Source organism: Mus caroli, unplaced genomic scaffold (genome assembly GCF_978045245.1).
Source record: "Mus caroli unplaced genomic scaffold, Mus_caroli_1 scaffold_15, whole genome shotgun sequence".
In the NCBI taxonomy this organism is placed as follows: domain Eukaryota; kingdom Metazoa; phylum Chordata; class Mammalia; order Rodentia; family Muridae; genus Mus; species Mus caroli.
The window spans coordinates 54,882,416-54,908,625 of NW_028227270.1; the positions used below are offsets into that span (position 1 = coordinate 54,882,416).

General features: G+C 40.9%; 1 protein-coding gene across 1 annotated transcript; it reads right to left on the reverse strand.

Moving 5' to 3' along the window:
• Positions 1-278: 278 nt before the first annotated feature.
• Positions 279-26,210, reverse strand: LOC110288809 (neurotrophin receptor-interacting factor 2). The gene is made up of 8 exons (XM_085830999.1): positions 26,047-26,210; positions 25,694-25,773; positions 24,642-24,768; positions 19,531-19,623; positions 12,270-12,752; positions 10,069-10,157; positions 8,838-8,964; positions 279-8,502 (listed from the first exon to the last, which is right to left on the reverse strand). Exons 1-8 carry the CDS (start codon positions 26,060-26,062, stop codon positions 6,983-6,985), a joined length of 2,535 nt encoding a protein of 844 aa, XP_085687125.1. The 5' UTR covers positions 26,063-26,210; the 3' UTR covers positions 279-6,982.

The window sequence follows — 26,210 nt, forward strand, 5'->3', positions numbered from 1 at the left end:
AAAAAAAATTCAAGCCAGGCGTGGTGGCGTATACTTTTAATCCCAGCACTTGGGAGGCAGAGGCAAGCGAATTTCTGAGTTTGAGGCCAGCCTGGTCTACAAAGTGAGTTCCAGGACAGCCAGGGCTATACAGAGAGACCGTGTCTCGAAAAAACAACAAACAAACAAACAAACAAACAAACAAAAAAGAAAAAAATTTCCTCAAAGGTATACTCAGCTGCTAGTTTTTTAGTTAATTCCAGATGTCAAATTGATAAAGAAAAACAGCTATCACAGCAGAAAAAAAAAGTTCCACACAATAGTTTATTCATTCATCTATATACTTTTAGTTTTGTTCACTTACACACTTTACCCTGTATAAAAATATCAGTGCAATTTTTGAAACTTGGCTTGTTAACCTTAGACACATTTTCAGATCTTTTATTTCCTTTTGAGGATAAATGAAGCAATTAAGAACTCCCTGATCTTCTGCCTGAACCGGGCGGAGGTTGCCAAGGGCTCCAGAATACGCTCCATGCTGCAGAACCTCGGGAACAAGGGTGAGTGGATCGCAACATCAGCTCCAAAGAATCGCAGAGGGTATTGTGCCAGCAGGAACAGGGATAAAGGAACTCTGCCTGACTAGAGGCTGGGATCCATTCCAGTTGGAGCCAGCCCCACCATCTTCCACATGAACCTGGCCAAGGGCGGCAAGGGATGCAGAGGACTCTCCATGACTCTCCACGCCCCAGGACCCCTAGCAAACCCAGGACTAGGTGATCATGGGAGAGTACATGGGCAACAGAAGCAACAGAAGTTCTTGAACAGGGTCCCTTTGGGTCTTCATCCTCAGTCAGGAGGTGGAGCTGAGACCCAGACCCCAGGCACCTTCCTTGCCAGAGGAGAGTCGGCCTACAGAGAGGGCTCTGACCCCAGGACTCAGGAGGTGGATCTGAGCTCCAGACTTCTGGACACTTGCCCTGTAAGAGGAGAGCTTGTCTGCAGAGAGTGCTCTGACCACTGGGACTCAGGTGAGAGTTGGACTCCCAGGAGTGCTGACAGAGGCTAACAGAATCACAAGAGGAACAAGCTCCAGCCAGAGACAGCTAGAACATTAACACCAGAGATTACCAGAGGCGAATGGCAAACGTAAGAATCTTACTAACAGAAACCAAGAACACTGGGCATTATCAGAACCCAGTATGCCCACCACAGTCTTGGATACCCCAATACACCCGGAAAGTAAGACTCGGATTGAAAATCATATCTCATGATGGTGGTAGACGATTTTAAGGGCATAAATATCTCACTTAAAGAAATATGGGAGAATACTGCTAAACAGGTAGAAGGTCTTAAAGAATTACAGGAAAACACTGCTAAAACAGGTAGAAGTCCTTAAGGAGGAAACACAAAAATCCCTTAAAGAATTACAGGAAAACACAACCAAACAGGTGATGGAATTGAAAAAAACCATGCAAGATCTAAAAAGGGAAGAAGAAAGAAAGAAAGAAAGAAAGAAAGAAAGAAAGAAAGAAAGAAAGAAAGAAAGAAAGAAAGAAACAAACCACAGTGAGACAATTCTGGAGATAGAAACCTTAGGAAAGAAATCAGGAACCATAGATGCGAGCATCAGCAACAGAATACAAGAGATGGAAGAGAGAATCTCAGGTGCAGAAGATTCCATAAAGAACATGGACACAACAATCAAAGAAAATGCAAAATGCAAAAAGATCCTAACTCAAACCATCCAGGAAATCCAGGACACAATAAGACCAAACCTACGGATAATAAGAGTAGATGAGAATGAAGATTTTCAACTTAAAGGGCCAGCAAATATCTTCAACAAATTATAGAAGAAAACTTCCCAAACCTAAAGAAAGAGATGCCCATGAACATACAAGAAGCCTACAAAACTCCAAATAGACTGGACCAGAAAAGAAATTCCTCCCAACACGTAATAATCAGAACAACAAATGCACTAAATAAAGACAGAATATTAAAAGCAGTAAGGGAAAAAGGTCAAGTAACATATAAAGGCAAGCCTATCAGAATTACACCAGATTTTTCACCAGAGTCTATGAAAGCCAGAAGATCCTGGACAGCTGTTATACAGACACTAAGAATACAAATGCCAGCCCAAGCTACTATACCCAGGAAAACTCTCAATTACCATAGATGGAGAAACCAAAGTATTCCATGACAAAACCAAACTCACACAGTATCTTTCCACAAATCCAGCCCTTTAAAGGATAATAAAGGGAAAACACCAACACAAGGATGGAAAGTACACCCTAGAAAAAGCAAGAAAGTAATCCTTCAACAAACCTAAAAGAAGACAGCCACAAGAACAAAATCCCAACTTTAACAACAAAAATGATAGGAAGCAACAATTACTTTTCTTTAATTTCTCTCAACATCAATGGACTCAATTCCCCAATAAAAAGACATAGACTAATAGTCTGGCTACACAAACAGGACCCAACCTTCTGCTGCTTATAGGAAACCCACCTCAGGGAGAAAGACAGACACTACCTCAGAAACAATTTTCCAAGCAAATGATCCAAAGAAACAAGCTGGAGTAGGCATTCTAATATCGAATAAAATTGATTTCGAACCCAAAGTTATCAAAAAAGACAAAGGTAAAAATCTACAAAGGTGAACTCTCAATTCTAAATATCTATGTTCCAAATGCAAGGGCAGCCACATTCATTAAAGAAACTTTAGTAAAGCTCAAAACACACATTGTATCTCACACAACAATAGTGGGAGACTTCAACATCCCACTCTCACCAATGGACAGATGCTGCAAACAGAAACTAAACAGAGAAACATGGACACTAACAGAAGTTATGAAACAAATGGATTTAACAGATAACTACAGAATATTTTATTGTAAAACAAAAGGATATACCTTCTTCTCAGCACCTCATGGTACCTCCTCCTAAATTGACCATATACCCAGTCACAAAACAGGCCTTAACAGATACAAAAATACTGAAATTATCCCATGCATCCTATCAGATCACCATGGACTAAGGCTGATCTTCAATAACAGCATAAATAATAGAAAGCAAACATTCACGTGGAAACTGAACAACACTCTACTCAATGATACCTTGGTCAAGGAAGAAATAAAGAAAGAAATTAAAGACTTTTTAGTGTTTAAAGAAAATGAAGCCACAACATAGCCAAACTTATGGGATACAATGAAAGCAGTATTAGAGGAAAACTCATAGCCCTGAGTGCCTCCATAAAGAAACTACAGGGAGCATACACTAGCAGCCTGACAGCACACCTGGAAGCTCTAGAATGAAAGGAAGCAAATTCACTCAAGAGGAGTAGACTGCAGGAAATAATCAAACTCAGGGCTGAAATCAACCAAGTGGAAACAAAAAGAACTATTCAAAGAATCAACCACCAGGAGATAGTTCTTTGAGAAAATCAACAAGATAGATAAACCCTTAGCCAGACTAACTAGAGGGCACAAGGGCAGTATCCTAAATAACAAAATCAGAAATGAAAAAGGAGATGTAAAAACAGAACTTGAGGAAATCCAAAACTTCATCATATCCTACTACAAAAGGCTATCTATACTCGACAAATATGGAAAACCTCGATGAAATGGACAACTTCCTAGACAGATACCAGGTACCAAAGTTAAGCCGGAATCAGATTAACGATCTAAACAGTCCATTTCCCCTAAAGAAGTAGAAGCTGTCATTAACAGTGTCCCAACCAACCAACCAAACAAAACAAACAAACAAACAAACAAAAACAACAAAAAACCAATACCAGATGGGTTTAGTGCAGAGTTCTATCAGACCTTCAAAGAAGACCTAATTCCAACTCTCCTCAAACTATTCCACAAAATAGAAACAGAAGGTACTCTACCCAGTTCATTCTATGAAGCCACAATTACTCTGATACCTAAACCACACAAAGATCCAACAAAGAAAAAGAACTTCAGACCAATTTCCCTTATGAATATCGATGCAAAAATACTCAATAAAATCCTTGAAAACTGAATCCAAGAACACATCAAAACGATCATCCATCCTGACCAAGTAAGCTTTATCCCAGGGATGCAGGGATGGTTTAATATATGGAAATCCATCAATGACATCCACTATATAAACAAACTCAAAGACGAAAATCACATGATTATCTTGTTAGATACAGAGAAAGCATTTGACAAAATCCAACACCCATTCATGATAAAAGTCATGGAAAGATCAGGAATTCAAGGCCCATACCTAAGCATAATAAAAGCAATCAACAGCAAACCAGTAGCCAACAATATCAAACTAAATGGAGAGAAACTCGAAGAAATACCACTAAAATTGGGGACTAGACAAGGCTGCCCACTTTCTCCCTACCTATTGAATATAGTACTTGAAGTCCTCTCCAGAGCATTTTGACAACAAAAGGAGATCAAGGGGATACAAATTGGAAAGGAAGAAGTCAAAATATCACTATTTGCAGATGATATGATAGTGACCCTAAAAATTCCACCAGAGAACTCCTAAACCTGATAAACAGCTTCAGTGCAGTAGCTGGATATAAAATTAACTCAAACAAATCAGTGGCCTTTCTCTACACAAAGGATAAACAGGCTGAGAAAGAAATTAGGGAAACAACACCCTTCACAATAGTCACAAACAATATAAAATACCTTGGTGTGACTCTAACTAAGGAAGTGAAAGATCTGTATGACAAGAACTTCAAGTCTCTGAAGAAAGAAATTGAAGAAGATCTCAGAAGATGGGAAGATCTCCCATGTACATGGATTGGCAAGATTAATATCATAAAAATGGCCATCTTGCTGAAAACAATCTACAGATTCAATGCAATCCCCATTAAAATTTCAACTCAATCCTTCACTGAGTTTGAAAGGGCAATTTGCAAATTCATCTGGAATAACAAAAAACCTAGGATAGCAAAAACTATTCTCAACAATAAAAGAACCTCTGGTGGAATCACCATGCCTGACCTCAAGCGGTACTACAGAACAATTATGATAAAAACTGCATGGTACTGGTACATCGACAGAAAGGTAGATCGATGGAATAGAATTGAAGACCCAAAAATGAACCCACACACCTATGGTCACTTGATCTTTGACAAGGGAGCTACAACCATACAGTGGGAAAAAGACAGCATTTTCAACAAATGGTGCTGGCACAACTGGCAGTTATTTTGTAGAAGAATGCTAATTGACCCATTCTTATCTCCTTGTACAAAGCTCAAGTCTAAGTGGATCAAAGACCTTCACATAAAACCGGAGACACTGAAATTTATAGAGGAGAAAGTGGGGAAGTTTTGAAGATATGGGCACAGTGGAAAAATTCCTAAACAGAACAGCAATGGCCTGTGCTTTAAGATCAAGAATCGACAAATGGGACCTCATAAAATTGCAAAGCTTCTGTAGGGCAAAAGATACTATCAATAAGACCAAAAGGTCACCAACAGATTGGGAAAGAATTTTTACCCATCCTAAATCTGATAAGGAACTATTATCCAATATATACAAAGAGCTCAAGAAGCTGAACTCCAGAAAATCAAATAACACCATTAAAAAATGGGGTACAGAGTTAAACAAAGAATTCTCAACTGAGGAATACCAAAGGGCTGAGAAACACTTGAAAAAATGTTCAACATCCTTAATCAACAGGGGAATACAAATCAAAACAACCCTGAGATTCCTCCTCACACCAGTCAGAATGGATAGGACCAAAAATTCAGGTGACACCAGATGCTGGTGAGGATGTGGAGAAAGAGGAACACTCCTCCATTGCTGATGGTATTGCAAGCTTGTATAACCACTCTGGAAATCAGTATGGCAGTTTCTCAGAAAACTGGACATAGTACTACAGGAAGATCCAGCAATACCTCTCATGGGCATATACCCAGTAGATGTTCCAAGTGGTAAAAAGGACACATGCTCCACTATGTTCATAGGAGCCCTATTTATAATAGCCAGAAGCTGGAAAGAACCCAGATGTCCCTCAACAGAGGAATGGATACAGAAAACGTGCTATTAAAAACAATGAATTTATGAAATTCTTAGGCAAATGGATAGATCTGGAGGATATCATCCTGAGTGAGGTAACCCAATCACAAAAGAAGTCACTTGATATGCACTCACTGATAAGTGGATATTAGCCCAGAAACGTAGAATCCCCAAGATATAATTTTCCAAACACAAGAAAATCAAGAAGGAAGACCAATGCGTGGATACTGCATTCCTCCCTAGAATAGTGAACAAAATACCCATGGAAGGAGTTAAGAGACAAAGTTTGGAGCTAAAATGAAAGGATGAACCATCCAGAGACTGCTCCACCCGATGGTTCATCCCATAATCAGCCACCAAACACAGACACTATTGTATATGCCAGCAAGATTTTGCTGAAAGAACCCTGATATAGCTGTCTCTTGTGAGGCCATGCCAGTGCCTGGCTAATACAGAAGTGGATACTCACAGTCATCTATAGGATAGAACACAGGGCCCCCAATAGAGGAGCTAGAGAAAGTACCCAAAGAGCTGAAGGGATCTGCAACCCTATAAATGGAACAACAATATGAACTAACCAGTACCCCCAGAGCTTGTGTCTCTAGCTGCATATCTTCTGCATGTCTTCTGTAGCAGAAGATGGTCTAGTTGGCCATCATTGGGAAGAGAGGCCCCTTGGTCTTGCAAACTTTATATGCCCCAATACAGGGGAATGCCAGGGTCAAGAAGTGGGAGTGGGTGGGTAGATGAGCAGGGTGGGGGGAGGGTATAGGGGACTTAGGGATAGCATTTGAAATGTAAATGAAGAAAATATCTAATAAAAATTAAACAAAAACAAAACCAACCTCCCTGCTGGTTTCACTGGCTGCCTGCTAGGTGGTTTCCTGTGCTGTCCTTAAGGTGTGGGGCTCTCCTTATCCAAAGCCTATCAGACTCAGTGACTGCATGGTACATCTCAATGCTGAAACCATAGTGCTCTGAAAGGCACAAAGGCTACAATTTAGGCTGCTTCTTGAACTTCTTTCTGTGTGTTTTCTGGTGCCCAATAAGGTTTGAGCTCTGTGTGAATGCCTTCCCACACTTGGTACACACATAAGGTCGCTCCCCAGTATGAATTCTCACATGCCTGGTGAGGTGGGAACTCTGACGGAAAGCTTTCCCACAGTGCTGACATTGGTAGGGCTTAGCTCCAGTATGAGTTCTCAGGTGCTGAGCAGCAGCTGAGCGGTCACTGAAAGTTCTCCCACACTCTGAACACTCAAATGGTCTCTCTCCACTGTGAATTCTAAGATGCTGCGTGAGGGAGGAGCTCTGAACAAATGCTTTCCCACAGGACATACACATATAAGGCCGCTCTCCTGTGTGGATCTTCTTATGGACAGAGAAATACCTAGCATTTCGGAACATTTTACCACATTCACTACATCGGCAAACTTGGCTCCCCTTGTGAATTTTTATAAAGGATATCTGCTGAGCATGCCGGCTGATGGCTTTCCTACAATTGTTGGCTCTCCTGAGCCTTCCCACATCAGAACCTCTATAGTAAGTTTTTATATAGGGACCACATTTTATGGAAGCATTGATTTTCCCGCCTTTTCCTCTTCCCGGGGTCTTTAGGTGTTGTTTTACATAGGGGACATGTTTTTCACAAGTGCTAAGTTCCCTGAGTCTTTCCCCTTTAGAACCCTTCCGGTGAGGTTTTACATGTTTCAAGTAATTATTGTTTCCTTGGATTTTGCCTTCTTTATAGCCTTTCTGGTGAATTTTTACATGTGTCAAGATGCTGTTGTCCCTGGCTCTTCCTGCCCTAGACCCTATCTGGTGATTTTGTACAGATGAACCTTGTAACATGGAATTGTTACTTTTCCCAGCTTTATGCCATTCAGGGCCTTTCTGGTGAATCTTTTGAGGTGCATCAGGTGCCATGGCATTGCTACTGTTCCTAAACCTACCCTCTTCAGAGCCAGTGGCTTTCTGGTAAAATTCTGCAGGCACAGTAAGTGTAATGGGATCTCCGCTGGTCTGAGTTTTTCCCTGCTCAGAACCCAATTGTTGGTTTTTTATAGAGGAGCCATGTGTCACAGGAGTGCTGCCACTCCTGTCTCGCCACTCCACAGAGTCCTTCTGCTGATTTCTTATGCGTAAACCTCCTGTCATGGAAATGGTGTTTGTCCTGCCTTTCCCCTTTCCAGTGCCCTTCTGCTTAACTTTTACATGCTTTCTAGGAAGAACTTCATTGAGTGAGCACTGGCTTTTGTCAATACGAGTTTGGTTCTGAGACTTGGAGCTTTCAGAGAGCTTCTGCTGAGGGTGGCCTTTTTCCTGTAGAAGCCCCACTTGATTTGATTCTATGGTGTGCCTTTCCTGGACCTCATCTTGTGAGATACTTTCAAAGACAGTAAACTGGGTACGATTCCTTGAGAGATCTTTTGAGTTTGGGTCATGAATTGGCTTTACCACAGGAATGGGAGAGTCTGGAATTAACTCTCTGTTTCCCAATGTGGGCTCCCACCCTGAAAGAAACCAAAAGATATGCATATTGCAGTTATAAGTGCCAGAGTGACAATATTAAGAAATAAGGTTATATCTTCTCAAAAGTCATATAGTCTAGGGAGTGACAAGCTGTGAAGCAGCAAAAGCAGGAGCTTTCTCATTTCCTCAGACAAACCAAACCTGAGGCTGCCTCTGTGCGCTCAAGGCTCCCTACCAATGCAGGGTCACAGTGTCAGATAAAGATCCTGGACAGAGCAAGAGACTCTCAACAGCACAGCCAGTTCTGACACTGGGTAGAGAAAAACTGAGAGATCTGGGGGACCCCATGGCTTTCTAATTGTAGGAATGGCCTTACCCACAGACACCAAGTTGCCCAAGGTCTCTAGCATCACATCATGATACTTGGTCCTTTGCATTGGACCTAGTAGCTGCCACTCCTCCTGACTGAAGTCTACAGCCAGATCCTGGAAAGTCACCGGCACCTGTAATGTTATAAAAGTTTGATGTTTGCCAATGTGGATAGAAGAAAGGCCACTGGGACATTCTACCACACATAGGGATTTCCTGTTTTGATAGTTTACTCAAAGACAATGACTTTTTTGTCCCCAAAAGAGATCCACAGGGTTCTTTTCCAAACTAAAGTCTGGGTCCCAAGCTGATAGGCAGAGTTCCTGATTGACAAAGAGCTACAAGTGCAATAAGCATGCTACATTGATCATACTAGAATCTGTATTAAGGCTGCATTGAAGGACAACATCCTTCAAAGGACCTTCTTCCTCTGGAAACAGCCTTGTCCTGTAGTGTAAAACCTACAATGTTAATGGACAGGTCTGACTTATGTATAATATTCACCTATGCCATGTCAGTTTCTTATGAGCGGCTAAGGATTCCGAAAGGAAGACTCTTCCATCTCACCACCTTGCCTGGATCTGGGAGGTATTTTGCCCAGATGCAGCAGATCCTACTTTAGAAGGAACAGAATACAGAGCAATGAGTCTGGGATCAGTTTCTTCCTATTCCCAGGTAGCAGCTCTGCCTGAAGTGTGGCCCACATTGCCCATTATAAGAGAGTCAACAATTCCAATCACATACCCGAGCCAATATAAACCACATGTAAGGAAAACAGCTATATACACACTAATATCCCAATACCATTATACATAATACACACTAATGCCATATGCACACCATTATCCTGGCTGACAGGGCTAATCCTATTGCATGCCCATCACCCAGTTCTGAGACTGATCTGAGCCTATGCTGTTTCATTCCTATTTCCCCAATTAAGTGTTTCCAGAGGACAAGGGCTCACTTATTCTAACTAGGGTACAATGTTGTCCTTACAAACTGCCTGTGATTCTTCTGGTTCTTATGTTGCCCAGTCTTGATTCTTGGACTCCTACTGTTTGCTTTCTCTATGCCCATCACAACATCAGCAGGGTTATCCCTTACACACTTAGGTCCAAGAACTCAGAAAGTTAAAATGGCCTATCTTCCGCGAAGCTTTGGCAAGGCTCAGTGTAGAAAGAACATCTTAGGGATGGTCCCTCAAAGGAAAATGTGACCAATGGAACACAATTGCTTACCTCAGGTGGTACAGTAACTGGTAAGGTGGCCACATCCTTCCTTTTCTCCTTTAGTTCATCAGTGGCTTCACTAGAACAGGCAAGCCAATCTGAAGAAGATGCCACATAAAGAGTTAATGAGGTGGTAGCCCTTAGACAGACAGAATCACTAGACCTACAACCCATGACCTACACATACCTATGTCCCTTGATGGTCTATGTTGACCTCTTCACAACAGTAACTAATTCCCACAACTGGATGGGCCCAGTGTGTTACTCTGCATGGACCACTTGGAGACTAATGTCTCTACTATAGAAACCTTTTATTGTCTCCCCATTCCAGCATCTGTCTCAGGATCTGGCTTCTGCAGCAATGGCCTTTTCCTTAGTGGTAAAGTGTGATTCTAGTCTCTAAGCCCTTATCATGCTTTTGTGGTTTCCCCTTTGTTGCCTTGGAGAAGAGAAGGATCTTCCCTTGGTCACAGAATGTGTTACCCATTTTGTGCTTCTGGTCATATTAAACATTCCTGGCCAGTATTAACAACCTTTCAAGGATTCTTTCAGGTCTAGCTTTCCTCATGTGTTTCCACATAGTCTATGGGTCTTTACCATGCTGATTCTACTTGAGCTAAGATGGGGACAAATGACATCAGCCAGCCAGCACCACCATACTATCCCTTCACCTTCATGGACTCTGGTAGACATGGGAGATGATACACTTTAAGAGCAAATGGCAGAGGCAGGCAAATTTCTGAGCTGGAGGCCAGCCTGGTCTACAGAATGAGTTCCAGGGCAGCCAGGGCTACACAGAGAAACCCTGTCTTGAAAAACGAAAATAACAAAACCAAAAAAAAATCAACCAAACAAAAAGAGCAAATGAAGCTTTTGCTGGAACATTTAAGAAAGAGAAATTCTGTGTTTGGAAGCCTTAAAGGCAATGAAGCCTGCTGAAGGCAGCCAAATGAGATGGATGAGGGGATCAGTTGAGGCTCTTACTGAAATCCTAGGTAGAGGTGTGCCTAGAGTTAGAACATCCTGGAACTCTTCCAGGTTTCCTTCTTCCTGGAGCTGTTTTTTTTTTTTTTTTTTAAATAGCTTTTTTGGTGTTTGTAAGTACAGTGTATGTGCATGTGTGTTTGAGTGCATGCAGAAGCTAGATGATGTCTGGTGTCCTAATCCATCATTCTTTACTATGTCCATTTGAGACAGTGTCTCTTACTGAACTTGTAGCCAGGCTGGAGGTCAGGAAAGGCAAGTGACCTTCCTGTCTCTAACTACTATAATAGTGTGACTAGGCATGCATGACCATGCCCCATTTTTTTTTTTTAAATGTAGCTTCTGGAATGAGTTGAACTTCAGTTAACTGTCAGTTTATAAACTGCCTTACTCCCCAAATCCTAGCTACTAAAGCCAGAATGCTGTGTCACTCCTGGGTGATAGCCCCAGTCCATTTCTATTTTGAGACAGGATCATGATAAATTGTTCACACTGATGTTGAGCTCATTTGTAGCTCAGGCAGGCCTTGAACTGGTGACTTGACTTGGCCTTTTAAGTATCTTAGATTATAGGCCTACATCACCAGATCTGGTAAAATATATTAAGGTTTCAGGAACCAGAACTCTGGCATCAGCCTCACTGACTTAAAATGAGGATGTTAACAGGGCTATGTTCTTTCTGGATATAGGGAAGAACTCATTCTTTGTCCTTTCAACTACTACAGTCTACAAAAGATTATTGGCCAATGTTTCATTGAGACATCCATCCTGCTTCTTTTCTCACTGTTCTCATTACAGCAGGTTTCAGTTACAGAAGCAGCCTCCATAAACTCCACCTGTGCCCCGACCTCTTCACCACCTTTGTACTATCACACATGTATTCACTTGTCACATCACATCTTTTCAGTAGGCCTACAAGCTTAGTCAACTCTCAGATCCTCCCTCAGTTAGGACTTCATTCATAGCCCCTTCAAAGAACTGAAAGGATGGGTATGTGTCAGGAATCCCAACAGGATAAAAAAAGCTTCCACTGAAGCCCATGGAAGGTTTTTGTTTGGGTGAACAGGGCTGGATACCAAACACTTCCGGTTTTCATTAATTCTAACCTGGTAACATGGAGACGTTTGTGGTCTGGTATGGGAACATGCTCAGTCATCCCAGAACTCCTCATTCCCTCACAAAGCCCTCATAGAGATGTTTGTCACCTCACCCTTCCAGGACACTCACCATTGTCCTTAGACACTGAGGTCATATTCTCCAACAAAGCCACCACTGCTTTGCAGTCTTCTGGGTGCTGCGACTCTACCCATACCCGAAGCTTCTCAGGCAATGCATTCAGGAACTGCTCGAGCACCAGCAACTCTAGGATCTGCTTCTTTGAACGTGTATTGGGCTGCAGCCACTGGTGACACAGCTTACGAAGCTGGGACACAGACTTCTGGGGACCAGCTGACTCTTCATACTGGAAATGTCGGAACTTCTGTCGCGAAGCTTCAGTGTCAGTCAAATGCTTGCTTGGCTGTTGAGCTGGCTTGAGGTTACTTGGGTTCAAGTCTTCCCCACTTTCTGGATAGAGGGATTGAATCAGGGCATTCCGGGGACCAGCCATATCTTTGTTCAATGTAAGGACCTCAACAACCTTAATCTTCATCAGGGGACTCTCAGCAGGAAAGGAATTCATTTCAGGGTCCAAAGAATGCCCAGAGCATTCTAAAAGTCAAAAACAGAGCAAAAGCTAGGCAATGTGGCACATTCCTATAATCACTGTTCCTGGGAAACAGGGGCCAAGAGGGAATCACTCTTAAAAGTCTAGCCAGATCTACATATTGAATTATAAGCCAATTAGAGCCACGAAGACAGACTCATCTAAAAAACATACATAAAACCAGGCTGAGTATGTAGCTCAGTTTGTAGAGAATTACATAGCATATCCCCAGAAATTCATTAAAACCAGTCACTGTGCTGCATGCCTGTAACCCCAGCACATGGGAGACAGAGGCAAGAGGATCAGATGTTCAAGGTCAAGCCAGGCTACATGGTAAGGATAAGGCCAGCCTTAAATATGTGAGATATAGTTTCACTTACATGTTTTAAGAAACACAAATACTGTTTTATTAAGTACATAAGGAATGGGCTCATTCTTATATTAAAAAATATTATCATCAAGTTATATGCATTGCAGAGTTCATGTATGGATTTCCTCTTTCCATCCTTCTTTTATGTAGATTTTTATACTTGTCTTTTATTTTACACATCATTGGTTGTTTGCATTTTGTCTAAAAAATAAATAAAATTCATGCAGAATTTTTGTCCCTTTTCTTTTTGATTTTTCTTTCTTTGCCTAGGTCCTAGCCCTAAGGGATTGCATAATCACAGGTGTATCAATTAGGACCCACACTCTTTTGAGATAGGGCAGCCAACCCACAGTGGCCCTGAGCTCTATGTAGCAGAGGGGGACATTAAACTTTTGATGTTCTTCTTACCTCCTGAGCACAGAAGTTCATGACCACACCTGGTTTATGTGGTGCTAGGCATTCTAGTCAAGGCCTTATGCATGCTGGGCAAACACTTTGCCAACTGAGGTATATCTGCAGTCCCTTTTTGCTTTTTATTTGAAGACAAGTAATTGTCCAGACTGGCCTTGAACCTGCCTTAGCTTTCCAAGTAGCTGGGATTATTGGCCTATAACACCAAGGCTATTTGTTTTTTACTTTAATTTTTTTTTTTAACTTCTTCAGATGGATGTCTCCCTTTCATCACCCACAATGTTTGCTTCAAAGCTCTTAAAGTGTGGATGCTAGAGAATGATATCTATTTAAGAGAATCATGACATACAAATTTGATACAGATAGACAGACAGATGTTATACAAAGGTCCCAAAGAACAAACACATGAAAGAGGAAATATATTCTTGAACAAAAATCAACACACCATGAAAATATACTACTGGATTAGACTCTAGCACAGCAGTTCTCAACCTGTGAGTCATGACCCCTTTGGGGGTTGAATGACCCTTTTCCAGGGGTCAATAACAAAATTAGTTATGAGGTAGCAACAAAAATAATTTTATGGTTGGGGGTCACCATAAAACGAGGAACTGTTTTAAAGGGTCACAGAATTAGGAAGGTTGAGAACCACTGGTCTAGTCAAAATACATAGCCACTTTATAGATTCTGGACTCTCAAACAAATCTATAAATCTGAGCCTTCAGGTGTCTCTGTAACACTATCTGCCTCAAGATTTCCCTTACTCTTTCTAAGTTTGGACTCATACTGAAATTACCTTTGAAGATACACTCTTGTTTCTTGGGGTTTCTTCAGGTATTCATTCACTCTGTGATACCTTCTTACTAAGGGCCACGTAATTCAGTCATATTGCTAATTGGAATTTATAGAATAATTTGGTTTTTTTTAAGGCCCCTGACATTTCACTTTTCTTATTAACTGTAATCCTTTCTAATTATGTATTTTCTTATTCTCAAACAATGTAGGAGTTAAAGCTGATGATTTCCCCAGAGAATACACCCAAAGAGTTCTTGCCCATATGAGTCCTCTGATACAGAATCCAATGAGGACACCTACTGAAGCCTTCCACATTGTTGTACTCACAGGGATCCCTGCCAGGGGTTTCTTTAACGCTCAGTGGCTTCCTAATAGCAATTACATTCTTAAGACTATCCCTAGTACAACTGTGATAGCAAATAAGAGAGCTACATATGAAAGTGCTCCCGTATCATTCATATTCTCGTGGCTTTAGAGTTCCCAGATGCTATTTTTTAGTGTAAGAAATTTGTATTTTTGTGGGGTGGGGTTGGGACTCTAGTGCAAGTCATCTCAAGTTAAAACTAACTTACTTAGGTCAGACGTTGTTCCTGCTCCAATCATACTTTTGAGATTTTGTCCCTTAGAGGAGTTCTCAGATACTGAAAATTTCACAAAAGAGTACCATTCATGTTTTTACAGAGTAATATCCTGTTTTAGTCATCTAACAGTTAAGGTGGTCCAAGCTGAGCTAAAATTGGGCTTTCTCACACTAAACATATTTACTGTACACTTTTTTCATATCACCCCCACCCCCTAAAGATCTCAGAGAGAAAATTCATAAAAGATGAGAGAAAAATGTGTTCTTGAACAAAAACCATCAGTACTGGACTAGGCTCTATCCAAAATACATGATCACTCAAGAGTCTACACACTCAACAAATTGATAAGGCCCTCAGAATCTGTAGTGAAAGTCATTCATTTTCCACATGTATGTATTCTAACATTTTGTACAAGTAGTTCTTTCTTTCTCTACATGCTTGCACAAGCATGTGGATATCCTCAGGCTATACAAAGAGTATCTCTCTCTGGGAACTGCATGCACATAGTGTACAGAAAAACATACAGGCAAAACCTCATATACACAAAGGAAAAAATAAGCATTTTTGCAGGTTCTCCTGTGATTATGACTTATTCATCTACTAGTTATCTCTTTCTCTTTTATTTCTTGATAGGGTCTCACTATGCTACCTTGGTATTCTCTAATTCCTAAGAGATTAGCCTGCCTCTGCCTCTCAAGTGCTTTGATTTAAGGTATGTGCCACCATGCCAGGCCAGTAGTGTCTTTTATGCATTGCTTCTAATGATTAAGTCTAGTTAACTTTCAAGTATCCTACTTTAGGGATATACATGTGGCTGTACTTTTTAGACTAGAATACATGAGCACAACCTAATTTATTTTCCCATACTGCCTTCACAGGATCTTATTCAACTCAAAGCTTTCTTGAGGATAAATAACATTTGTCTTAGAATTTAACCATTTTCTCATAGTACCTCACCAACCACATTCTATGCTGTCATTCTAGCTGGAGAAGCTTGTAAGCTTAGTTGTGAGAAAGAATTTGAACTTTGGATTTAATCTCACTTTTGTGCATTAATAAGAGTCATTGCACACTACTGTTGGGACACTAGTGAAGATGTGTTTTTTTTCATTTAATAGTAATATATGATATTCCAAAATCTCCTCTTTTTATTTGCTACCTGAACCTCTTAAAGTTCAAACCAGCAATTGGCTCAGCAAACCTCCTTGGATGTGTCTTTGGTCCCTTTTCATCTATGATCTATTGACAGGATAAGTAGAGACTTGGTACAGTTTAAATCCAGCTTTCAAGGTAAATACTATTAGGTAGTTCTTTTCACGATTAGTGTAAAGTTTTACCTAACATTATGTCATTATGGAGAGAAAGAGAAAACCACAGTTCCACTCCTTAAAATAGTTTATGCCTTTAACACCTTTAAAATAAGTTATTTCCAAAAATTCTGCCTAAGTTTCCCTTGCAATACATGGCGGGGGATGTATGTAGCCCAGTGGCAGAGTGCTTGCACAGAACATACAAGGCTCTGGGATCAGTCTCCAGCACCACCAAGAGTGCTTGTAGTAAGCATACAGATTATGAACAACAGTCACAGGAAATCCCTTCAAGGCTTCCTTCACCCATAGGAATTCTCAGCAGCTTTTTGGTCCAGTTTAGCGAATTACTTATTTAGATCCACTGAGTCTACCTTTGAGTAAAACACTCTTTAATTCTCCCCAAACCTACTACAACTCTCTCATGGCAGGCACCATCATTTCAATTCTGAAGACTACTGGTGCCCACTTCCTTTCTCCATCTGTATCCTGCCACAGCTCTTACTTCACAAACCAACCAGAGTGAGCTGTGAAAAGCCATGTCACACCATTCCTCAACAATAAAAGTCAAACTTCCCCCATAGCTGATGTGGCCAGGTGCCTTCTGCTAACTTAACCTGCACATTCTTGTATTTTGTTTTCCTACTCCTAGCCTCAAAATTTTCCTATTTCCATCATATAGGAATGATTTTTCATTCATTAGAAAGCACTAGATGAATATTTACTTCATTCAGATGAATGTTGATGTAAAATTAAACATTATCACCAAAGATGGCAGCAGGTGGAGATCTGACAGGTGAACAGGGTAAGAAAGTGTTCTGATGCATAAAAACACAAAGAGAAGCATCCAGTGGCACACGGTGTGCTTTATAGACAAAATATAAATGAAAAAAAAAATTGAAGATAGCAATTACAGTGAAAACTACTACATCTTTTATGAATATTAACATAAAATACAACCTTACAGCAAGGCATTTCTTATATCTACTATGTTACCACTTTAATCACCTTGGAAGATTGGGGAATGGAAATAGGTATTTTCCTATTCATCATAAAGGAATGACTTTTCATTCATTAGAAAGCACTAGATGAATATTTACTCATTCAGATGAACGTTGATGCAAACCAAAACAGAATCTAATAGCATCATGTTCATCAAAACTTACACATTTTCCTACATACCAGGCAGATACCCACTCCCTACTTTCAGAAACATGTTTTTGATATGATGATGGAACTATGTTATTGTTCAAAGCAAAGAAAATATTAACAACACCCACAGTCTCATATGTTTGAATACTTGGTCCCAGTTGGCTGAATTACTTGGTGGGGTTACAAGTTGTGGCCTTGTTGGACAAGGTGTGTCCACTAAGGGTGTTTGCAAAGCTCATGCCAGCTCCAGTTAGCTCTCTCTCTGCCTTCTGCTTGTGAATCAGACGTAAACTCTCAGTTACTGCTGCAGTGCCATGCTACCCACTATGATGGTCATGGACTAGCCTGTTGAAACTGTAAGTAAACCCCCAATTACATAGACCCCCACAATTTGGAGTTTGCCTTGTTTAGTTTTGATTAGGCCCAGTATTTCCTCACTTTCCCTCTTCTGAAATGGAAATATATATTGTCATTGTATGTTAAGAGAATGTAACTTGCTTTTTGCATTTTAATGGGGTTACAGTTAAAGAGATTGCTTTGAGTCTCAGAAGACTTTGAACTTGTGAGTGCAGTGCCCTCAGAAGACAGAACAGGGCATCATGTAACTCCTGAGTTACAGATGGTTCTGAGCTGCCGTGTAACTACTAGGGTTCTGCAAGCATAGCCAATGCTCTAACCACTGAGCCATCTCTCCAGCCCCAAGGCTATGAACTTTTAAAATGTTGAGACTGTGAAAGGCTGTGTGGACTTTTGAAGTTGGACTGAATGCATTCTGCCATGGGTTTATGGGGACAGCAAGTAGAGTGTGGTGATTTGAATGAGAATGGCCCTCCAGGCTAATATATTTGAATGTCTGGTTCCCAGTTGGTGGAATTGTTTAGAAAAGATTAGGTATTGCCCTATTGGAGGAGCTATGTCACTGGGGTTGAGTTTTGAGGTTTCAAAAGTCCATGCCATTCCCAGTTAGCTTGAGCTCTTTAGCTGCTTCAGGCTTGTGAATCAGGAAGTAAGCTCTTAGCTACTGCCTCTGCACCATGCCTGCCTGCCTACTGACATGCTCCTCACCACGGTGGTTACCACTTACCCACTGAACTACACACAAACCCTCAATTAAACCTTTTTTCTTATATCTTGGTCATGTTATATCTTCACAGCAACAGAAAAGTAATTAAAACGTCAGTGTTGAGAGGATTTAGCAGCATGCAGGCTCATGTGAACAACCATGCAAGGATTAACCACAACAGGTAATAGCAACAGTTAAGTCCAAAAAATTTAATGTACATTCTAACATCTTTTCTCAACTAATCTAGGCAAACTGGTCTTTATCTGGAGGATTAAAAGACATCTAAGATTTCTTTGTTTTGTTTGTTTAAGATGGTTTCTCTGTGTAGTCCTGGCTGTCCTGGAACTTATTCTGTACACTAGCTGGCCTTAAACTTATAGCTGTTTCCCAAGTGCGGGGATTAAAGGTGTGTGCTACCACTACCTGGCTAAGATTATTTTTTTAAACTACAAGAGGTATAGAAATGTATTAAAGTTCATTTATATACAATAAAATGTGTCACATTATGGCATGCACCTAGAAAGGGAAAAAAAATCAACAAAGCACAAGAAGATGCTTATAAATAGAACAATAACAAGAATGGTTAAAAACGCTTCAGTTCACAAAAGTATTCAGACAATATGCCTATATGCTTAAAAACAACAACAACAAAAAACTTAGAAGAGAAATAAAAACAGGAGCTAGTGTGGTGGCACACATTTGTAATTCCAGAACTTCTAAGACAGTGAGATGATCAGGAATTCATATCCTTAGTTAATTAATAGGTTGGAGGCCAGCCTTTACTAATAACTTATCTCAAAACAAAACAAAATCCCCAACACAAACCCTAGCACCACTATACACAAACTCTAAATACCATAACCCCACCCCTAAATAAAGACTGACACTGGGGATATTAGTTCAAGTAGCATGTCTGCTTTGCTTATCATGTGAAAGGCCCTGGGCTTAATCACTAGCATCATGAAAAAAATGACTGCAGACTGGAAAATAACTTATACTTACTACAACAAGCTACCCGGGTTCTCATACTGCTTAGAAGACATTAGTCTTAGAATAACCAGAAGATTCATCCATTTTGGACACTCCCATATGCCTGGCTCTTACCTGGAAGAGTATCTTGAGGAATTTCTCTCTGCATTGGCCAGCAGTCTTCTACTTCTAACTGAGGTATCACATTTGGCTTGGAAAAGTGATGTTCTGCTCAATGGAAAAGAGACAGGGCATGGAGGTCTGCTTAGAGAAAATGCTGTCCCGCTGCAACATTCTATTCCCTCCTTCCCCCATGTTGTGACATGATGACTTCAGGTCTTGGGCAGTGACAACTACATGTCCATTCCTTTTGTTGGGTTTCATGAGTTTCCTTGACAACAAACATGCCATAAAGTAAAGAATGGAGGTTGGTCAACTGGGGGACATTCTGGGAAAGGTTTTGCTTCCCTGCTAAATTTGACAGTTGAGAAAGAACTAGTCAGGACTATCAACTTTTGTTTCTGCTTAAACATAGACACAAAGCTTGGAGCCACAGCTATGAAACAACTAGAGAGGACAGAAGACTTCCTAAGAACCACAAAGAAATCACAATTTTTGATGATACTCCTGAGCTGCTGGATACTGATATCTCATATGTTCGATGTGCCATAAAAATTGTAGGCAACTGTCACTACAGCTACAAACATCCCTTATTGGCTCTACCCAGTATTCAGGGATCCTTATGTATTGCTTGGATGAAACTTCTGCAGTCATACTGAAAAGCTGCCTTTTTCCTCTCTACCAAGCTCTACACTCCCTTAACGCTTCTCCTCTAGTTCCTCTAGCCTAAGCCCAAGCACAAACAGTTTGGACGTACTACACATTCAGAGTTGGACTCTACTCAATGATACCTTGGTCAAGGAAGAAATAAAGAAAGAAATTAAAGACTTTTTAGAGTTTAATGAAAATAAAGCCACAACATACCCAAACTTATGGGACACAATGAAAGCATTTCTAAGAGGAAAACTCATAGCCTCCAAGAAGAAACTAGAGAGAGCATACACTATGTCATGTCTGACAGCACACCTAGAAGCTCTAGAACTAAAGGAAGCAAATTCACCCAAGAGGAGTAGACAGCAGGAAATAGTCAAACTTAAGGCTGAAATCAACCAAGTGAAAACAAAAAGAACTATTCAAAGAATCAACCAAACCAGGAGCTGATTCTTTGAGAAAATCAACAAGATAGATAAACCCTTAACAAGACTAATTAGAGGGCACAGGGACAGTATCCTAATTAACAAAATCAGAAATGAAAAGGGAGACATAACAACAGATCCTGAGGAAATCCAAAACTTCATCATATCCTACTACAAAAGGCTATACTCAACAAAACTAGAAAAGCTGGATGAAATGGACAACTTCCTAGACAGATACCAGGTACCAAAGTTAAATCAGGATCAGGTTAACGATCTTAACAGTGACATTTCCCCTAAAGAAATAGAGGCAGTCATTAATAGTCTCCCAACCAAAAGTAGCCCAGGACCAGATGTTTAGTGCAGAGTTCTATCAGACCTTCAAAGAAGATCTAATTCTAACTCTCCTCAAACTATTCCACAAAATAGAAACAGAAGGTACTCTACCCAATTCATTCTATGAAGCCACAATTACTCTGATACCTAAACCACATAAAGATCCAACAAAGAAAAAGAACTTCAGACCAATTTCCCTTATGAATATCGATGCAAAAATATTCAATAAAATTCTTGCAAATCGAATCCAAGAACACATCAAAACAATCATCCTCATGACCAAGTAGGCTTCATCTCAGGGATGCAGGGATGGTTTAATATATGGAAATCAATCAATGTAATCCATTATATAAACTAACTCAAAGACAAAAATCACATGATCATCTTATTAGATGCTGAGAAAGCATTTGACAAAATCCAACACCAATTCATGATAAAAGTCATGGAAAGATCAGGAATTCAAGGCCCATACCTAAGCATAATAAAAGCAATCAACAGCAAACCAGTAGCCAACAACATCAAACTAAATGGAGAGAAACTCGAAGAAATACCACTAAAATTGGGGACTAGACAAGGCTGCCCACTTTCTCCCTACCTATTGAATATAGTACTTGAAGTCCTCTCCAGAGCATTTTGACAACAAAAGGAGATCAAGGGGATACAAATTGGAAAGGAAGAAGTCAAAATATCACTATTTGCAGATGATATGATAGTGACCCTAAAAATTCCACCAGAGAACTCCTAAACCTGATAAACAGCTTCAGTGCAGTAGCTGGATATAAAATTAACTCAAACAAATCAGTGGCCTTTCTCTACACAAAGGATAAACAGGCTGAGAAAGAAATTAGGGAAACAACACCCTTCACAATAGTCACAAACAATATAAAATACCTTGGTGTGACTCTAACTAAGGAAGTGAAAGATCTGTATGACAAGAACTTCAAGTCTCTGAAGAAAGAAATTGAAGAAGATCTCAGAAGATAGAAAGATCTCCCATGTACATGGATTGGCAGGATCAACATTATAAAAATGGCCATCTTGCTGAAAGCAATCTACAGATTCAATGCAATCCCCATCAAAATTCCAACTCAATTCTTCACTGAGTTAGAAAGGGAAATTTGCAAATTCATCTGGAATAACAAAAAATCAAGAATAGCAAAAACTATTCTCAACAATAAAAGAACCTCTGGTGGAATCACCATGCCTGACCTCAAGCTGCACTACAGAGCAATTGTGATTAAAACTGCATGGTACTGGTACAGCAAAAGACAGGTAGATCAATGGAATAGAACTGAAGACCCAGAAATGAACCCACACACCTATGGTTACTTGATCTTTGACAAGGGAGCTAAATCCATCCAGTGGAAAAAAGACAGCATTTTCAACAAATGGTGCTGGTACAACTGGCGGTTAGCTTGTAGAAGAATGAGAATTGATGCATTCTTATCTCCTTGTAGAAAGCTCAAGTCTAAGTGGATCAAAGACCTCCACATAAAACTGGAGACACTGCACCATTGCATACACTAGCAAGATTTTGCTGAAAGGACCCAAATATAGCTGTCTCTTGTGAGACGATGCCGGGGCCTAGCAAACACAGGAGTGGATGTTCACAGTCAGCTATTGGATGTATCACAGGGCTCCCAATGGAGAAGCTAGAGAAAGTACCCAAGGAGCTAAAGGGATCTGCAACCCTATTGTTGGAACAACATGATGTACTAACCAGAACCCCGGAGCTCTTGTCTCTAGCTGCATATGTATCGAAAGATGGCCTAGTCGGCCATCAATGGAAAGAGAGGCCCATTGGACTTGCAAACTTTATATGCCCCAATATAGGGGAATGCCAGGGCCAAAAGAATGGGAATGGGTGGGTAGGGAAGTGGGGGGTGCTATGGGGGACTTTTGGGATAACATTGGAAATGTAATTGAGGAAAATATGTAATAAAAATCAAAAAAAAAAAAAAAAAAGAACTTCAAGTCTCTGAAGAAAGAAATTAAAGATAAAAAAAAAAAAAACTGGAGACACTGAAATTTATAGAGAAGAAAGTGGGGAAAAACCTCGAAGATATGGGCACAGGGGGAAAATTCCTGAAGAGAACAGCAATGGCTTGTGCTGTAAGATCAAGAATCGATAAATAGAACCTCATAAAATGCAAAGCTTCTGTAGGGCAAAAAATACTATCAATAAGACAAAAAGGCCACCAAGAGATTGGGAAAGAATTTTTACCCATCCTAAATCTGATAGGGGACTAATATCCAATATATACAAAGAGCTCAAGAAGCTGAACTCCAGAAATTCAAATAACCCCATTAAAAATGGGGTACAGAGCTAAACAAAGAATTCTCAATTGAGGAATACCGAAGGGCTGAGAAGCACTTGAAAAAATGTTCAACATCCTTAATCATCAGGGAAATGCAAATCAAAACAACCCTGAGATTCCTCCTCACACCACTCAGAATGGCTAGGACCAAAAATTCAGGTGACAGCAGATGCCGGTGAAGATGTGGAGAAAGAGGAACACTCCTCCATTGCTGATGGTATTGCAAGCTTGTACAACCACTCTGGAAATCAGTCTGGCGGTTCCTCATTAAACTGGACATAGTACTACTGGAAGATCCAGCAATACCTCTCCTGGGCATATATCCAGAAGATGTTCCAACTGGTAATAAGAACACATGTTCCACTATGTTCATAGCAGCCTTATTTATAATAACCAGAAGCTGGAAAGAACCCAGATGTCCCTCAACAAAGGAATGGATACAAAAAATGTGGTACATTTACACAATGGAGTGCTACTCAGCTATTAAAAACAATGAATTTATGAAATTCTTAGGCAAATGGATGGATCGGGAGGATATCATCCTGAGTGAGGTAATCTAATCACAAAACAAGTGTCTTGATATGCACTCACTGATAAGTGGATATTAGCCCAGAAACTTAGAATACCCAAGATACAATTTGCCAAACACAAGAAAATCAAGAAGGAAGACCAATTCGTGGATACTTCATTCCTCCCTAGAATGGGGAACAAAATACCTATGGAAGGAGTTACAGAGACAAAGCTTGGAGCTAAGATGAAAGGATGGACCATCTAGAAAATGCCCCACCTGGGGGTCCATCCCATAATCAGCCACCAAACACAGACACTATTGCATATGCCAGCAAGATTTTGCTGAAAGGACCTTAATATAGCTGTCTCGTGTGAGGCTATGCCAGTACCTGGCCAATAAAGAAGTGGATGCTCAAAGTCATCTATAGGATGGAACACAGGATCCCCAATGGAGGAGCTAGAGAAAGTACCCAAGGAACTGAAGGGGTCTGCAACCCTATAGGTGGAACAACAATATGAACAAATCAGTACCCCCAGAGCTTGTGTTTCTAGCCGTATATGTAGCAGAAGATGGCCTAGTTGGCCATCATTGGGAAGAGAGGCCCCTTTGTCTTGCAAACTTTATATGCCTCAGTACTGGAGAATGCCAGGGCCAAGAAGTGGGAGTGAGTGGGTAGGGGAGCAGGGTGAGGGGAGGGTACAGGGGTAAATGAAGAAAATATTTAATAAAAAATTAAAAAAAAAAAAAGAAAATGTCAGAGTTGGGTGGGGGCAGGTAGAGTCAAGACTGGCATTGAACTTCTAATCCTCCTCCACCTCTGAAGTGCTGGAATTAAAAGCATGCTCCACCCACCCAAACAGGTGTTTATTAAAGTGGAGCCTGGCTTACCTACTGAAATCATGTTACTGTAGTTCTCCATCATGATTTCCCTGTACAGGCACTTCTGTTGGCGATCCAGCAGTGCCCACTCTTCCTCGGTAAATCTCAGTGATACATCTTCAAACTTCACAGATTCCTAAAAGCCACAAGATGCAGTTCAGCCACAGGTTTTCCTCTTCCATGGTGTCAGGAAAAATAGAAAGGCTGAGCAAGATGACCCAGCTACATTTTATTTATCTCATGTTCCTTTGTCTGAATCCTTGAGCAAATCGGTCTGACACTAATCAGGGGACAAGTAAGACTGTGGTCTATGAAAACCTGTTCATTTCTCACTAACCAGGGGATAGGACTGTTGGCTCCCATCTATACCTCTTTTCTTGTTTTTGAATTATCACTTCTTTAAAGTAGCTGCTGAAAACTAAACATGAGCCTCTTATCTTCTAACACCTGTCAGTTTCTTTCAAACAGATCCCCAGATTTTTTTGTTGTTGTTGTTCTGTCGAGATAGGGTTTCTCTGTATAGCCCTGGCTGTCCTGGAACTCACTCTGTAGACCAGGCTGGCCTCAAACTCAGAAATCCGGCCTGCCTCTGCCTCTCAAGTGCTGGGATTAAAGGCGTGTGCCACCAAAGCCTGGCCAGATCCCCAGTTTAAAAAAAAAAAAAAAAGTTGAAAAGGACTAGTGAGATGGCTCAGTGGGTAAAGGCTACCAAGCCTGAGTTTGATTGATCTCCAGGACTCATGTTGGAAGAAGGGTAGCAATCCGGAAAGGTGTCCACTGTCCTCTACAAGCAGGCAATAGCACTCATGTGCATACCCACACACAAAATAAATGTAATAGAAGCGTTTTTTGTTTTTGAATTGAAAAGCTTCAATCTGGCTTGCCTCAATCTGGCTTGCCAGTTTCTGTTCAGAAATCGGTTTGTTTGTTTCTTCTATTCTAACCCCCCCTTGGACAGTCCTTCCAACTCCTCCCATAACTCTAGGGTATTTGAGAGCAAACATCTCACCACTAGCCGGCCCTTGAGCCGTCACAAAAGCTGAAAAGAAGCCTTTACTCACATGGGGCCAGGTTGTTGGAAGCGTGGAAGCCATACTGTCCTCAGCGTTCTCTAGCGGTAGGAGGCAGAATGCTGATCGTCCTGAAGGTGGAAGAGGCACTAAGGAATGTGCCCAGTGGCTCCCCCACCTCTGCCCATATTCCGACCTCAGCAGGACATGACCAGTCCGCCCCAAAATTGCCAAGTGCCCAGTGAGTCCTCTTCCCGACTCCCATAAGCTTACAAAACAGGTTCCCCTCTAACCGAGAGGGGATGGTTGATGTCCTCCAATCCAGAATGCGGTTGGTTTTCTTAAACCGTGTTCCCCATCTAGAACGGGATGCCTCCTCAGGATCCGGACCCACGAATACATACCTTCTCCGGGGTCCATAGAAGTGGAGCCACTAACGAAGCCGACACTGGACTCCGGAGGCTGCAAATGAAACAGAAGATAGGAGTTGTCTCTGACGGGCTTTCACTCAGCGTTACGAGTGCTTGCGATAGACACAATGGCTCTTGCCTGTCGGTCTCGCCCCTGA